Source organism: Sinocyclocheilus grahami, unplaced genomic scaffold, assembly GCF_001515645.1.
Source record: "Sinocyclocheilus grahami isolate Dianchi unplaced genomic scaffold, SAMN03320097.WGS_v1.1 scaffold2440.1, whole genome shotgun sequence".
Classification (NCBI taxonomy): Eukaryota; Metazoa; Chordata; class Actinopteri; order Cypriniformes; family Cyprinidae; genus Sinocyclocheilus; species Sinocyclocheilus grahami.
In genome coordinates, this window is record NW_015507619.1 from 34,924 (window position 1) to 51,427 (window position 16,504).

The window sequence follows — 16,504 nt, forward strand, 5'->3', positions numbered from 1 at the left end:
TTATAATAATGTTTTCTAATGTGAGTAGTACGGGTAGTTTCTCGCGGGAAATTCGAGCATGGCACTGCGTCATTACGTCACGTATGTAAACTTAAAGAAGTTGTCCCGGCTACTAGGCTAAATATCGCACAACAAAAAGTTGTTATCGTGACAGGCCTAGTTGTGTCACATGCTTGGCTGTCACCACTGAAATACTAAAGAATCAAAGAGCTCACATTTCTCTTGTTTTTGTAGATTTGTCTGTCCACATTTAACGTGAAACTGCAGCGCAATGTGACACGATCACATCACAGTTTTTCATAGTCAGCCATGATTAATTTATTCCAATTACTCGTTGGACATTGGTTGAAAATCCGTTACCAGTGTTGGGGGTAGCGCATTACAAGTAGGGCTGTCAGTCAATTTCAATTTTTTATCTAATTACAGGGTGCTGTGATTAATTATATTAATTAATATTGGCAGTTTAACCCAAACTAAATTTGGCTGTGAAAATACCCCCAAAAGATAATTTAAATCTATTATTGTGTTAAATATTTAGGCTATAATGGCCTAACAAAGTATGGGGCATAAAAGAAGATAATTTGAGAAACATCTTAGTATTTTTTGTTCATGCAATGAAAGTCACTAGTGACCAAAACAGCTTAGTTATAAACAGTATTTAAAATACCTTCTTTTATGTTGTGCAAAAGAAAGTAAGTCATTCAGGTTTGAAACAACATGAGGGTGAGTAAATGATGACAGAATTTCTTTATTTCTTTTTGGTGAACTATCCCTTTAATCCCTTTAATTAAAAACATTTTTAATAAATGAAATGATACTCTAAAGAAGAAACTAAATCTACCAGCAGGTGGCGGTAAATGTCTTTATGAGTCAGTTCGTTCAAATGGCTGATTCATTCAGGAATGAAGTAAACGGCTCTCTTTATGAATGGGCTACTGAATCATTGGTTCACACGATTCATTCAAAACGCGGATTCATTCACCGCTGTGTTGCTCACCAGAGTTGCCAAGTCCACGTATTATACGCGACTTTGGGCATTTTCTTTGGGCAGTTTCTTTTTTTTGTGTAAAGTTACGTGAAAAATCCCGGGTCGAGGGTTGTGGTTTTTTGGGCTTATTTAATAAATATGGTTGCTTGTTAAGGAAATCTGACAAGCAACTTTGTTTCTTTATGTTCGCCGTATCATCCAATGCATTGATTGACACTCTGTCTGCTCGCAGTTAATAGCAACCAGTGCAATAATATAAACGTGCTGCAGCGTAATTTGCCAAATGTTCTGCCCCCACCTTCCCCTCATTGGAGAAAAATCACGTTCAAAAAGAAGGCGTGTGCCGCTGTAATCCAAGCAATGATAGAAGTAGACATAGAGGAGTGGGATGACTTTCTTTTAGCCTCATTTTTTATTTTTACAATGTTTTTGTAATGTATTAATTCTCACTGGCTGTAATAAAAAACAAGTAGTCCAATACTAATACTAAGAGTAAATATGGGTCGAATAGCCAATATTTTAGTAGGCTATAAATAGGTGGCTATGTTACAGCTCCCCTTTAAAGCTCTTCTGTTTTTCTCCTATTCCATCTGTCCAATCCTATTCTGCTCACAGGTGAGATGAGTTTTGTTCCCACTTTGTTGCAGTTTGCTGCTCTTTGTAAAATAACTTCTGTTTTTGCTTTTCAGATAAAAAGAGTGGTTTCAGTTTAATATGTTGCAGGCTCATTTATTGGTAATAAATAATATTGATGATGATAAATCGTCAAAAAATATTGGGTTTGTTTTGGGCTTGTTTTTGAAGCTGCGGTTGCTTATTTATCTTGCGAGAGTTGGCAACAGTGTTGCTCACAGACGCACAACAATTCTGCTGTGGCTTTTAGGTAATATTTTTGTTGGCAAAATTGAACAAAAACACAAAATTGTGTTTAAAATATAGCACAATATTAACTTCTTATTTACTGAACTGTTGTACTATAAAATCACATTTGCACTCATGTTCTTCGTGACAAAAACAGCACTCCTGTGATATTACTCTCGCTGCTCATGTGGTATTGCTTATCATATGATATAAATATGAGACAAAAACTCATACAGAGGCATTTTTGCCCTAATATCTTGAATTTTAGGGCATAACTGCATTTATGTTGTTGTTGCCCTGCATCATATTTGTCAGTCCACTGTATGAAATGTAAGATGATTAACTGCGTTAAAATATTTTAATCGCGTTATTTTTTCATAACTAATTAAGTTAATGCGTTAAACTGACACATTACAAGTAATGTGAGTTACTGTACATAATCATTACTTTGTAACTAGTAAAGTAACACATTACTTTTTAATTTACAAGAAAATATCTGTTACTTTTTCAAATAGGTAATGCCAGTTACTTTATTTTCCTATTTATGAACTTACAGCTCTTACTTACAGCTCTTACTCAACTTACAACTTACAAGAGGCCAAAATGACTTTAGATAAACATAACATTTGTTTCATTTATTTTTTTACTGCTGAAGATTAAATGAACTTTCTTCTTCTGCATCCTATTCTTCATGCAATATTGAATGGCAGCACAACTAAAAGGTTTGTTTGAGAGTGAATTTACATTGCCTTAAAGGGGTCATATGATGCGATTTCAATTTTTCCTTTCTCTTTGGAGTATTACAAGCTCTTGGTGCATAAAGAAGATCTGTAAAGTTGCAAAAACTAAAGTCTCAAATCCAAAGAGATATTCTTTATAAAAGTTATGAGTCAGCCACACCTACCTAAAATGGCTCGTTCTAACACGCCCCCACATGTCTACCTCACTATGTGGGAAGATTTGCATAACACCACCCAAATGTTCACGCAAAGAAAGAAGGCTTAACTTTTAGTCTCACTGTAGTATTGTTGACGCTGCAGCCATGTCGTGAAGACGCTGTGTGCTTCGTTGTGAAAGAGAAACTACTTTGTTTGGTCTTCCAAAAGAGGACGATATCCGCTTCGTCATGCCTAGAGCTGATCTGTGCTGGTCGCTGAGGGAATACATCAACTTTCACCGTGGACGAAGAGGAGTTCAGCCCGGGGTCCGTCACATGTGGTTGCCGCTCATTCGTCGCATCCGCCGGGCACGCCGTTCTCGACTCCGCCCCTCAGCTCACGCTAGCCCGGCCTCAGCGCATGCTTAGCCGGGGCTTCCCCTCACGCTAGGCCGCTGTGTTTTTCGTTGTGAAAGCGAAACTACTTTTTTTTGGTCATCCAAAAGAGGACACGACTACAAATCAGTGGTTAATTTGTATTTACAACACTGTTCCAGAACAGTTTAACCCAAATATCCAGATGTGTGCAGCACATTTTATGGAGGCCTGTTCACTGATGCTGGTAGGGTAACGTTAGACTAAAATGCCGGCAGTTCTGACTCACAGACTGTAAGTACGTTTTCATTTAAAGGATTTGCCACTGATGATTCAAACGTGAGTTTTGGGCAGTGTGGAGTAGCACTTGTTGTTTGTCATTTCTCTGATCACAAATGCAGACAGGGTTTTATGCGATGCATTGCAACGCAACGCGTAAAAAGACAGTATAAGTCATTATAATCAGTAATTATGTCTCCACTGGATGCAACAAATGCCTCATTTGTAATGGGTTTTAATGTTTTTGTCTCGTCGCTCCGGCCGGGACACGGCATCAACAGTATGGTGAGGGGCGTAACATTTCCGTCTCACGCTTGAGGTATTCAACCAATCACAACGCATTGGATAGCTGGCCAATCACAGCACACCTCGCTTTTTCAGATCGATGAGCTTTGTAAAAATCGACGCGTTTCAAAAAGGCGGGGCATAGAGGAGAAACAATAATGTACAGTATGTGGAAAATAATGTGTTTTTTAAACTTTAAACCGCATAAACACATTTCATTACACCAAATACACAAAATAATGTTATTTTTAGCAGCATCATATGACCCCTTTAAGCCTGAGGGAATGAAAGGGCTTTTACATTTTCCAAAATAATTTTTTATATATATTAAAACAAACAAGCAAACCCAGATCAGAAAAAGTAAGGCAAAAGTAGCGTAACATTACTTTCTATAAAAAGTAATGTAACACATTACTTTCCGTAAAAAAGTAACTAAGTAATGCAATCAGGGATTATTACTAATAATCATTACTTTATCAGGGAGTAACAATATTGCATTACTTTTAAAAGTAACTTTTCCCAACACTGTCTGTTACACTTGCATGTATGCTACAACAAGGAAGAAAATATCTATTGCTACTTTCGTTCCATCATGATATTTTTTTTTTTAGAAATACTATTCCTTTAAATGTGTATGTGAAAATTTTTAAATGAGAGAAAAATGCATTAAATTCAGTTATTAAATTAATTTTCTTCAGTGTGGAACCAGTCGGACAGGGATTTTTTGGAGCATTAATGAGTTAGGAAAGAGAGAGAAAGGAGGAGAGAGAAGAGGGGAGGCAGTAATGTTTGAAGTTGGGATGCGATTTCCATATTGGGTCACCTATTTAGGGAGTGAGCGTAATCCATGTGAACGTTTCCAGGTTTCTGCAGGGAAACTGAGTAAGCCAATCAGCTGCAACCTACGCAACACACGCACTCGGATTCAAGTGCTTGCGGCAGTCGTAAATAAATGCAAATAAACGCTAGAACAGCTGCATCCGTACTGACATCTTTCTGTTTCTCAATCTTTCTTTTTGTCTCCAGACAGGAACACTGGAATCCAAAACTCAACAGGACATCTCGCCCCAGGACTGTGACCATGACAGAGCGGGTCGTGGAACCGCCCACCTCAGCCATAAAAACAACAACAACCGTCCCACCCCTCCTTCCCTTGCCAGCACGGGTTCTGGTTACCAGTACCCATACACCACCCTCTGCAAGCCTACACCCGATGCCAACATGGAGGACTGGGCCAGCAAGAACCTTAACCAGCACACGCAGGGCCTGTTTCGCCGGCGCGTCTCCATTGCTAATATGCTCTCGTGGAACCGTGGCTCCATTAAGAAACCAATGCTGATCATCAGCGACCGGTCTGTCAAGAAGGAAGCCTGCGAGATGTTCAAGCTGGTCCAGGCCTACATGGGCGACAGGCCAGCCAGGTTGGACAAACGCCTTGCAGCCCTTCAAGTGGTCACGAAGTGCTGGGGGATGCAAGGCTTGAGGGATGAACTGTACGTGCAGTTGGTGCGACAGACCACCGGAAACTTGAGTTTGAGGAGCTTGGAGGCGGGCTGGGAGTTGATGGCCATCAGCCTAGCGTTCTTCTCGCCTTCGCCCAAGTTTAGGCGCTATTTGGAAGGCTACATCCAGCGACACCTTGAGCCCAGTACTGATAAGAAAAGTAGGTCATTTCAAATATTTATTATAGATGAATTGGTTTACTTTGAAGGTTTATGTCTAATGCAATTGCATTCATACATTTATAAATGTGGTTTAAGTGTCCAGATACTGTCACACCCCATTTTTTAAAATAGGCAATAAAGTGCACTATCCAAACTTAAATTGTTGTAATTTATGAACACTTTGGAATACAGACCTACGGTTGGTCTCTTTTTAAAGAAGAAAATCAGCAGATTATTGTGGAAGTTTTTCAAAATAATTCAAGTATCAAAAAGTTATAGACGTTTAAATTTACTGTAAAGAAAATGCGCTATACAAGTTTTATTTCATTTTATATATAGTAAATATTTTACATAACAGGTTTTACTCTAAAATTTGTATAAAATTAAAGCCTTGTGTCTAAATAAGTTATGTTCCAAATTTGAAGTTGATATGAAAAAAATTTAGGTTTCTGTGAGATTTTATTTAGGGTGTTATACCACAAACAGCCACCGGGTGCCATCCAAAAACTCCATTGAATTTTTTTAATGCATTTTTCTGTCACAAATGTCTAGATTTCTCTGTAAATCTTACTTCTATCTCAAAATACCACCAAATATGGAATCCTGAGACTCAGCCCTTTCCAATGATATGTATTTTGCCAAGATTATAAAAGGTTTTGATTGTAAAATACCGTAATACATTTTGTAATATGACACTTGACACCGCCCACTAAGGGGGAGGAGACCGCCAAAAGATTTTAAAGTACCATTTCCATGGTAACACAATGTCCAATTTCAAAATGGTTTGCACAGGATGAATCTTGGGCTTCTAAGCTTTCAAATGATATATAATTTAGGACTAGTGTAATACAAATAGGACTAGTGTATTTCTTGGATAGTCCAGTGTTTTTGTTTGTGGGACAGGAAAAGGACACACACAGGGGAGTGTTTATATTTTAGGCTGTCCCATATAGATTCAAAGCCTGAAACACTTATATACATACAAACAGAGCAGGCCAATATTGGTTACACTGCTAAAATTATTATGGCATTGTGCCTACCCAAACAGGATGCAACGCTGTGGAGGAGAGAAAAATAAAACGCAGGGGTTACTGCAGGTGAAACGTCACAGGTCATGGAACAATAAAGTCATGTATTTTTCGGACGGACTGTTGGAGCATATGAGTGTTCACAATTAATAGTTTTATTGTATCCGACAGTACTGCAGCACATCATGGAGCAGCAGGACATAAAAAACAAGAAGAATTCAAAATCCGGGAAGAAGAGGAGACAGAACAATGAGGAAGAAGAGGGTGAGTTTATGGTGGAATGAGTCATTTGGCTTTCTTTCAATTCATAAGTTGGTATTTAAAGTGAATTGGCAACACCCGTCAGGAATCTATCATTCTTTCTTTTTATCATTCTATCTTGTCTATCTTTTTATCCATCCATTCATCCATAAGATCCATCCATCCATCCATCTCTTTCTGTCTGTCTATCGTTCTATCTGTTGTTCTATAGTTGAATCCGTAGTGAATGCTGTTTCATGTTGTTTTTCGTGTTCTGTAAGCTAAAGCATCCTTAATCTTTAACTGAAAGAGAGGCTCCAGTGTCAAGGGGGTTTGGTATTCAATGTAAATAAGGGAATCTTCCTGGTAACACGTTTGGCTGAGGAGGGAGAGTATTAATGATGCTTTGGGTCCGCTGGTGGAGGAGGACCACTCAAAGAGAGAGCAGCTGGCCAAGCACAGAAGGGGAGTATCCCCCTCCTCTCTCCCTTTCTCACTCTCTCTTTTAGAGGCAAGATTAAAGCTTTGAGCAACAAGACATTCTGCGAGTCCCACGCTTCCCTGGCCCGTAGCCAGACTGTGCAGGCAAAGAGAGAGAGAGTTTGTGGGTTGAGAGGCAACAAAGATCCTGAGAACGTCTTTCAGTCTTGAAGCGATAGTGATTGGAGATGGAAAGAAAAAGAAGAACAGGCGGATTGAGACAAAAAAGGAGAACGGGACATTTTTATCAGGTTACACCCTCAGTGGCTGCCATCCAACTTAACCCTCAGCTTGTTCTTTTAACTCTCTTCTATATTCCTCGCGCACACATTGAGCCTTTCTCAAGAGCCCCGCTCCAAAACAAAGAGTTTGACGAGACAGCTCTGCGTGGGCTCTTAATAATGCAGCTCCAGCCTGGCCTTGGTTAATTACACTGTGTGCTGTCTTCACAGGGGCAGTGCCATGAGACATGTGCTCTCTTCACGATCACCAGTTAAGTAATGACCACTGCCACTGTTTGAGATGGAAGGCTTAAATGTACTGTCATTACCAATACTGTATATCATTTAGTACTAAATACTTATTACATGGACAGTACATCTGGAGCAAGTGTTCATGGATCACCTTTTGAGGGATTCGAACCTACAGACTTTGCCACCAGCCCCGATCTTTTAGTTCATTAACTGTTTTACATGTGATTCATCATTTTATTACTACCCTCTGACTGACTTTGATGAAGCCGTTGCACTGACTGATACATCACAGTGTGAACTCAACGAGGAGTTCAAAAGCACTCAGCGGGCGACAATTAGCGGACTGCATTTCATATCTGAAATGGGAGTGAGAGTGTTGAACCCTCTGGTGTTGGTGTCCACTTAAGTGAACATTTTAGAAGCAATTTTTAATAATTAAGGGTAGGGGTGTAATGTTTCAGTATTGTTACGCTACAGCAGGGGGGAAAATTAAACTTTTTTTTTTTTAATTATTAAACAGTGGTTTACTAACAAATAGTTCTTTCTTTAAATAAATTCAATTATAACTAATATTTTACTAGGGATAAAAATCTAGGGAGCCCTTTTATATTACTATAAGGTTACAGTTAACAATAGAGCCCAAACATAAATTCAATTACTATTTATTTTTAAATATAATAATCAACACTCAACTTAAAATAAATTGTATGCAAACATGTAAACACATAATGCAGTTTTTAAATTAACTTCTAAATGATAAAATGTCTTATTGAAATATATGGCTGTCATAACTTATTTCATAACAGATTTATTTAAACATACATTAAATAATTAAGACATCACTAACAGGTAAAGTCAAATATAATGGGCCAGATTATTACAGGGCAAATTAGCTTGAGAGCGCAATTCCAAAACAGCGCCAAAGGGGGTGGAAATTTCTGCGGATGAATAACTGACAATGTGCAAATAAAAAAAACCAGACGCAACATTTCATTTACATATCGACCAACGCAATATACCAAGTGCAGTGTAAATAAGCAGAGCCGATGCTCATCAGGTGCGGGTGATCTACTTACGATACAGGTGCAAAATAGTTTAAGACATGCTTTTTTGGGGCGTTAAAACAATGGCGCAAATACCAGTAATTTAATGAGCGCAAACGTTAGTAAATCGCATTGCGTAATTCATTTGAATACTCGTCTTTTTGCATCTGAAAGGGAAACTTCTACAAATGCATATTCAATAAGGTCAGGCGCCACATAATGCAGTTTTTAAATTAACTTCTAAATGATAAAATGTCTTATTGAAATATATGGCTGTCATAACTTATTTCATAACAGATTTATTTAAACATATATTAAATAATTAAGACATCACTAACAGGTAAAGTCAAATATAATGGGCCAGATTATTACAGGGCAAATTAGCTTGAGAGTGCAATTCCAAAACAGCGCCAAAGGGGGTGGAAATTTCTGCGGATGAATAACTGACAATGTGCAAATAAAAAAAACCAGACGCAACATTTCATTTACATATCGACCAACGCAATATACCAAGTGCAGTGTAAATAAGCAGAGCCGATGCTCATCAGGTGCGGGTGATCTACTTACGATACAGGTGCAAAATAGTTTAAGACATGCTTTTTTGGGGCGTTAAAACAATGGCGCAAATACCAGTAATTTAATGAGCGCAAACGTTAGTAAATCGCATTGCGTAATTCATTTGAATACTCGTCTTTTTGCATCTGAAAGGGAAACTTCTACAAATGCATATTCAATAAGGTCAGGCGCAAAAAATAACTCTGTCCACACCTTTTCAGCGCTAATTTTTCACTGTGCATTTTTAGTAAATCCTAACAGTACTATTTTAACGCCAAAAGACGGTTTGCGCTGGTGCAAGCTGTTAGTAAATCTGGCCCAATGAGTCTAATATTTCGCGAAATGCTCTTCTCTAGACTTAATTTCTCTAGTGAACTAACAAGCTGTGGATACTGATGACTTGCCTGAGGTAAATGAAATGCTACGTGACATTTTGTTTTGATGTAGTTGAAACACTGATTGAGAGATTACATGAGGCATGAGATGTTCATTCATGTTTATTTTAGTTAAAACTAGTAGTAAAGAGAAAGGGATGATCGCGCTCACTCGCGCTGTGCTGTTGTTTGAACTAAAGCATTCATACAGCGATCTGTCACGCCACATCAAAGCATGACATTATAGTTTGAATTTCCTGAAAAAAAACGACATATGAAAGATGAGACTTTGTCTCTTATCAAAAGTAACAGTAAATAAAACTGGAAGTTTCCAATGAAGTTTCACTTGTGCAGTAATTTGCTGTAGTTGCACATGCATACCGAACTGAAAAATTTTCTGTACGAATGCGTGTAACTTTACTCTCCTAATTCAGGTTACATCATCATTTTCAGACCACAATGGTTGATAATCATTGACCTTTAACCATAATTTTATACTTTGTCATTGTGCTGTTTTTGTGCTATTCCCCATTAATCGCATAAGATGGGTTGTAGTTTCATCAATTGGATACAGCAACACTATAGGTTTCATGTGCCATTGGCATACAATGAATAAGATCATGATCTTTGAACTTCATGGTAAAGATTAAAGGATTTGTGGGAGGAATTATGGTGGCATCCATGTTTGTAAGAGCGTTGAGTTCCAGCTTACCCAGAAAAACAATGGCTTTTCAAATCCCAGCGTCGTGTGTTGTTGTGGAAGCCAAATGTCAGGAATGTTGTTGTGGTTCTAGTGGATGGAAAATACAAAGTGTTAGTAAATCTGGCCCAATGAGTCTAATATTTCGCGAAATGCTCTTCTCTAGACTTAATTTCTCTAGTGAACTAACAAGCTGTGGATACTGATGACTTGCCTGAGGTAAATGAAATGCTACGTGACATTTTGTTTTGATGTAGTTGAAACACTGATTGAGAGATTACATGAGGCATGAGATGTTCATTCATGTTTATTTTAGTTAAAACTAGTAGTAAAGAGAAAGGGATGATCGCGCTCACTCGCGCTGTGCTGTTGTTTGAACTAAAGCATTCATACAGCGATCTGTCACGCCACATCAAAGCATGACATTATAGTTTGAATTTCCTGAAAAAAAACGACATATGAAAGATGAGACTTTGTCTCTTATCAAAAGTAACAGTAAATAAAACTGGAAGTTTCCAATGAAGTTTCACTTGTGCAGTAATTTGCTGTAGTTGCACATGCATACCGAACTGAAAAATTTTCTGTACGAATGCGTGTAACTTTACTCTCCTAATTCAGGTTACATCATCATTTTCAGACCACAATGGTTGATAATCATTGACCTTTAACCATAATTTTATACTTTGTCATTGTGCTGTTTTTGTGCTATTCCCCATTAATCGCATAAGATGGGTTGTAGTTTCATCAATTGGATACAGCAACACTATAGGTTTCATGTGCCATTGGCATACAATGAATAAGATCATGATCTTTGAACTTCATGGTAAAGATTAAAGGATTTGTGGGAGGAATTATGGTGGCATCCATGTTTGTAAGAGCGTTGAGTTCCAGCTTACCCAGAAAAACAATGGCTTTTCAAATCCCAGCGTCGTGTGTTGTTGTGGAAGCCAAATGTCAGGAATGTTGTTGTGGTTCTAGTGGATGGAAAATACAAAGGAAACATTTCTCTTGTATCACACTGCCGTCACTAAACAGTGTTCACTTGTTCATGCTGACTGAAGTGCTGCCGGTTTACTTTAGTCATCCCAAGCATTGTTTTGGCTGCAGTGGAGCATTCCATGTGACACCTCTGCACCTTCCCGCTCTCTGACTGGATGCTGGGAATGTTCTGGAATGGCAGATGGAATGTGGTTTTACCGTTGCAGGGCCTCACCAGCTATCCGTGTGCCCCAGGAGATGGCATTGTGGGAAGGGCTGGAGTTCACAGGCTCTTTTGATATAGAATAAACACTCTCAGAGGACTTTATTATATGATGTGGCACTGTTTTTCTTTTTTTGTAAGGCTCTTTTACTCTCTCACTCTTGTTTCTGGATGTTTTGTTGGGGTGTGACCTACTCCTGCCTCCTGTTAGAGGTGCATTGTGGGGGGAAAAAAACCTGTATGGGCTCAAAGGACCGCCGTTACAACACTGGCACTATTTGTATGCAAAACAGCCCTCATATCAGCTCGTTTCATTTCTTATGGTAACTGCTGAAGCGTTCAAACTGTCATTCTTTATCTTTAAGAGGCCGATGATAAAAAGTGTGTTTAACTGTAGGATAAGACGCAACATACATTCACAAATGAGTCCAAGAAGATGGGTGATGAAAGAAAGAGGAATAAGTTCAATAAATTAGCAGTACTGTATGATGGTATAAAAACAGGTATATATATATTTATATTTCTGTCATGACAACTCTCGGAGGGATTGGCTTGGTAATGTACATGGCAATGTTAATGTATTTGGTCTTGGTGGAATAGATCTTCTACGCTGCTGCTGTGGCAGAGCAAGTACCGAGACTTGTTACTGCCAATACATCCACAACATGCTGCTGTAAACATGTAAGAAATATTGTTGCTGCAAATACATGAAATAACCCCCATATAGCGCACAGGAATCACCTCGTAGCAGATCTATACAGGTGGAGCTGGGGAAGGTGGAGGGTTTCTGAAGCAAGCTGCAACTGCAAGCACTAGTCATATATTTGAATGTTGAGCAGCGAGCTCATTGGCTACCGATACAGGAGAGAACCAATCAGCTGTGCCATGTGATAATGATGTCATTAGGTCAGATTGAGTTAGATTGCATGAGTTGTTCAGGATACTTTTGATGGATAGAAAGTTTGAAAGAACAGCATTTTTTTAAAATAGAAATCTTTTGTAACATTATGAATATCCTTGTCACTTTTGATCAATTTAATGCATCCTTGCTGAATAAAATTATTAATTCCTTTCAAAGGAATCATACAGTATCATTCCCATGTTATAAATTCACTGATTTCGGTCACAAACTTCTTTAATACATAGTGATAGAGTTATGATGACTGATAAAAATATGGAGGGAAGAGGTTCACACATCAGGAAAGGTAAGAATAAAAATGTTAAAGGGAAACTAGAGAATAGAAGCCAGAAGTGAGAAGTGAGGCAGACTCTTGTGAAATATCTGACCTGCTCGTCTAACATGAGTTTACAGCTTCATACACACAAGAGTCATCAAAACAAAAGCTATAAATCTCATCATCTTCGTGATTCACAGACTGTGCCTGATGGCAGTAGACAGTCTCATACAGAACCACCTGTTCCTGTCAGGTCTGATATTGGGAAACTTTGACGACTGCGTGCGTTTATCTGTTTTATGAGGGTTTTCTTCAGACCATTAACTGAAAAAAAAAACCCTAATTTGTCTACATATGGACTAGTTTTTAGTTAAAAGTACATCACTTGCCATTTCTGTTCAATTACTTGTGGAATTTACTAGCAATTTCTGAGTAAAAATCTTCAAAGTAAATCGTACACTGAATATCCTTTCTCCAGATTTGATGATGAGTTACTACAAGACACACATTCAGACGGTTTCTCCAGTACCTCAGCATGCAAATGTTATAGATATGCCTGCTTCATTTGACTGCATAATCCATCATATTAATCATGAAAACTTAGCTTTATGTTTGGACAATCATTCAACGGTCTCGTGTGAGGTTTTGAACTTTGCATTGAGTTGTTTCAAGTTATTTCAGCTGCTACGTTAAAAATCTTCAAAGTAAATCGTACACTGAATATCCTTTCTCCAGATCTGATGATGAGTTACTACAAGACACACATTCAGACGGTTTCTCCAGTACCTCAGCATGCAAATGTTATAGATATGCCTGCTTCATTTGACTGCATAATCCATCATATTAATCATGAAAACTTAGCTTTATGTTTGGACAATCATTCAACGGTCTCGTGTGAGGTTTTGAACTTTGCATTGAGTTGTTTCAAGTTATTTCAGCTGCTACGTTGAAGAAGGAATGCTATTTTTGTTTTCATAGTGAGCTTGTTTGACTGAGCATTTTGTCTTTTTAGATTTTTATCGTCAACATTTGTCCCATATAAAACTGTTACTCCCTCTTCCCGTCCGTATGTTTGTCTGAACGTGTGAGTAATGGCTGTGAAGAGCCCTGAAGCCTCTCTGTGTCTGTTCTTACTGTCTTTCAGGCTTCAGTTCAGGCCAGTCAAACCTCAGTCACCTGTTCGCTGTAAATCTCTTTCAGACCCGCGTAACCACATAAGGTTGTTCAGCCAAAGAATGAGTCACGTTCCCAAAAAGAAACAAGGAAGGGATGTGCTGTGAGAGTGAGTTTAATGAAACAGATAGCGCCTCGCACTGCGGTGTAAGTCTTAGAGGTCAGTGCGTATTAGCCAGAGTCACTAGTAGCTGGATCGCTTTCACTTTAATATCAGTGTGAGCGATATTTCATCTAGCGGAGCGTGGATGACGGGTTCCATTAGTACTTTAAACGCTGCTTTCCTGCCAGTTTTTCTTGTAACAGTTCAACTTCACGCCTCATGTACCTTGTAGCTGTAAGGAAACGTTCACATCTCACTCGAAATGTTCACTTCCAGCATTCTCCCAGCAGGACGTTGAGCAAGTCATGCTTAGCAAGAGTGAGGGTTTCAGTTTTCAGCTGCTGGAAAACACTTATATGCATATGAGTCACTGAAGGTTGGTCTTGAGTAAAAGAAGAAGCCCTGTCAGGTTCTAGATTGGCGAGTAGCTACTTGCACAGCACCTCATCGGTCTTTGTCTTTGTGTGACCTTCTGTGTTTGATCTCATGTTTTTAACTTGATCGGTTAAGCAAATGTATTTTTTCTGACCATGCTGTCAAATGTTGTTGTTTGTGTTATTTCCATCTCCAACTGTTGGAATGCCTGCAAAATCCTATTACGCCCCTGTCACCCAAAGCCTTTCTCTTTCATAACATGTTAGGCCATGAACTCTGAAACCGTAGAAAATGAGTGGAGTGGATTGGCTTTGTTTCTAAAGACTTCTTTATTGATAAATCCCTTAGGAAAGAATTTTATGCTTAGGACTTTGATACAAGTCACAAGGCTCATTCACAAGCCAAACTGTGTTTCTCCTTAAGGCCTTTGAATTGCAGATTTGACCAGAAAACAAACTTGCATTGGGACAGTGGTCAGTTATGTCATTTCCTTTCAGAGTTCTGTCATTGATCAGTAATACTGCATATTAATTGTCTTTGACAGGTCTCTCCATCAGCACTTACGCAAAGTACTGCTACCGTAAGCTGCAAAAAGTGGCCATTACTGGGGGCAAGAAGGTAAGAGGTTTTTTATTATAGATTTTTAAAATATTTTTAATTAATTTATTATGGATTTTATAATAATAATAATATCAGTAGATGTCAGTTGATATCAGTAGATGTTAGATTTATTTAATTGTACTGCACATTTCCGTATTAGTTTTAGTTTTAAATTACAACTACTGACTGGCAATTATCTTTCACTTACAGTAAATCTGCAAATAATCAAATAATTACTAATAACTCTCTTAAAGGTAATCTTTAGCTAATGTCTAAATTAATATCATTTTTTTAATACGTACAGTATAATGTAATGCTTAATTTCACATTTAAAATGATTGATTTTAGTTTTTAGTGTTTATTTTATTTATTTAGACAATATATTATAAAGGGATAGATCATGGGTGGCGAACGTCGGTCCTGGCGAGCCGCAGCCCTGCAGAGTTTTGCTTCAACCCTAATCAAACACACCTGAACAAGCTAATCAAGGTCTGAACGGTTACTAGAAAGCTACAGGCAGGTGAGTTTTAATTAGGTCAGGTCTCAGGTTGCACGTTTTCTTGCGCAGCTGGATGTTGGACTCATGAAAAATAATCATGTTGTTTGTATTTGCCAAAACGGATTTACTGAAGTCAAAACACTGACGGAATTGGCGTTAGCGCGAGCGCCGCTTGCTGTGATCAGTCAGTGGTTAGCAGTCAAGAAACAGGACAAGGGAGGTCACGTACGGGACACATAAATTAAGCCCAATATACAGGACGTTCCAGCTAATATGGGACGGTTGGCAACCCTATGTAACAGGGACACGTTTTCTTTCAATCCTGTGCATCACGGCTCTTTCATGCCATCTTAAGCCTGTCACATTGGCTCCACCTTGTGGTCAAATGATCCAGCACACTATTCTCAGCTGGGTCCCACATGGTGCACTTGATGTGGCTTTTGTTTGTGCTTATCTGTACGGTCCTCAAGATTTTAGGCTGTCCCATTTGTCTTTTTATGATTGAGTAGGCCCCTTTATTGCTACAGTGTAGTCAAAGTGTGGAGCGCAAGGGCTGAGGGCAGCATTTAGGACAGGGTTCTTAGTGCTGTTGAAGTGTCCAAACACTTATGGCTATTAAAAAAGGTAAATAGCTTTCAGAAACAGACGAATATGTGTATCATAAGCAGGCTTGGCTGAAGCTGTTGTCTTCATTTTGTAGAGTACCGGGGGATATTGATGAGGTGAATGCTCTCAAGCTACAGGTGGACCAGTGGAAACTTCCAGACAACCTCTCTGATCCCAATGTCCCTGGTGAGAACATCAAACATTCACATTTATATCTCAAACAGCGAAAGTGAAAGACCTTTAGACCAGAGGTTTTCAACCTTCTGGACTTGAAGGCCCCCCGTTGTCTGACATTATATCCCCGAATATATTTAGGCTACAGTATTTCTGCTATAGTTATGACAAAACTGCAGAAATGTATTAGCAGATACCAGGGCTATTCTATTAAATGCATTTTGTGATTCCAGAAGTTTTTTTTATTATTATTATTATTAAAAACCATTGTTAGTGATGTGGAAACATTTGTTTACATCTTGATTTAATTTGGGGGCGGGGGGAGATTAGAGTTAGATTATTTTAAATGTGTGTTAACTTAACATATTAATATAAT

At 38.5% G+C, this 16,504-nt stretch overlaps 1 protein-coding gene across 1 annotated transcript in view; it reads left to right on the plus strand.

Annotated features, from left to right (window-relative positions):
* The window catches only part of LOC107575029 (rho GTPase-activating protein 39-like), a 63,783-nt gene that overhangs the window by 31,692 nt on the left and 15,587 nt on the right, over positions 1-16,504 (plus strand). Inside the window, exons 4-7 of the mRNA XM_016261437.1 lie at positions 4,692-5,328; positions 6,529-6,621; positions 14,794-14,867; positions 15,981-16,140. Of these exons, the coding sequence (XP_016116923.1) occupies positions 4,692-5,328; positions 6,529-6,621; positions 14,794-14,867; positions 15,981-16,140 (964 nt within the window). The remainder of the gene's footprint in view (positions 1-4,691; positions 5,329-6,528; positions 6,622-14,793; positions 14,868-15,980; positions 16,141-16,504) is intronic.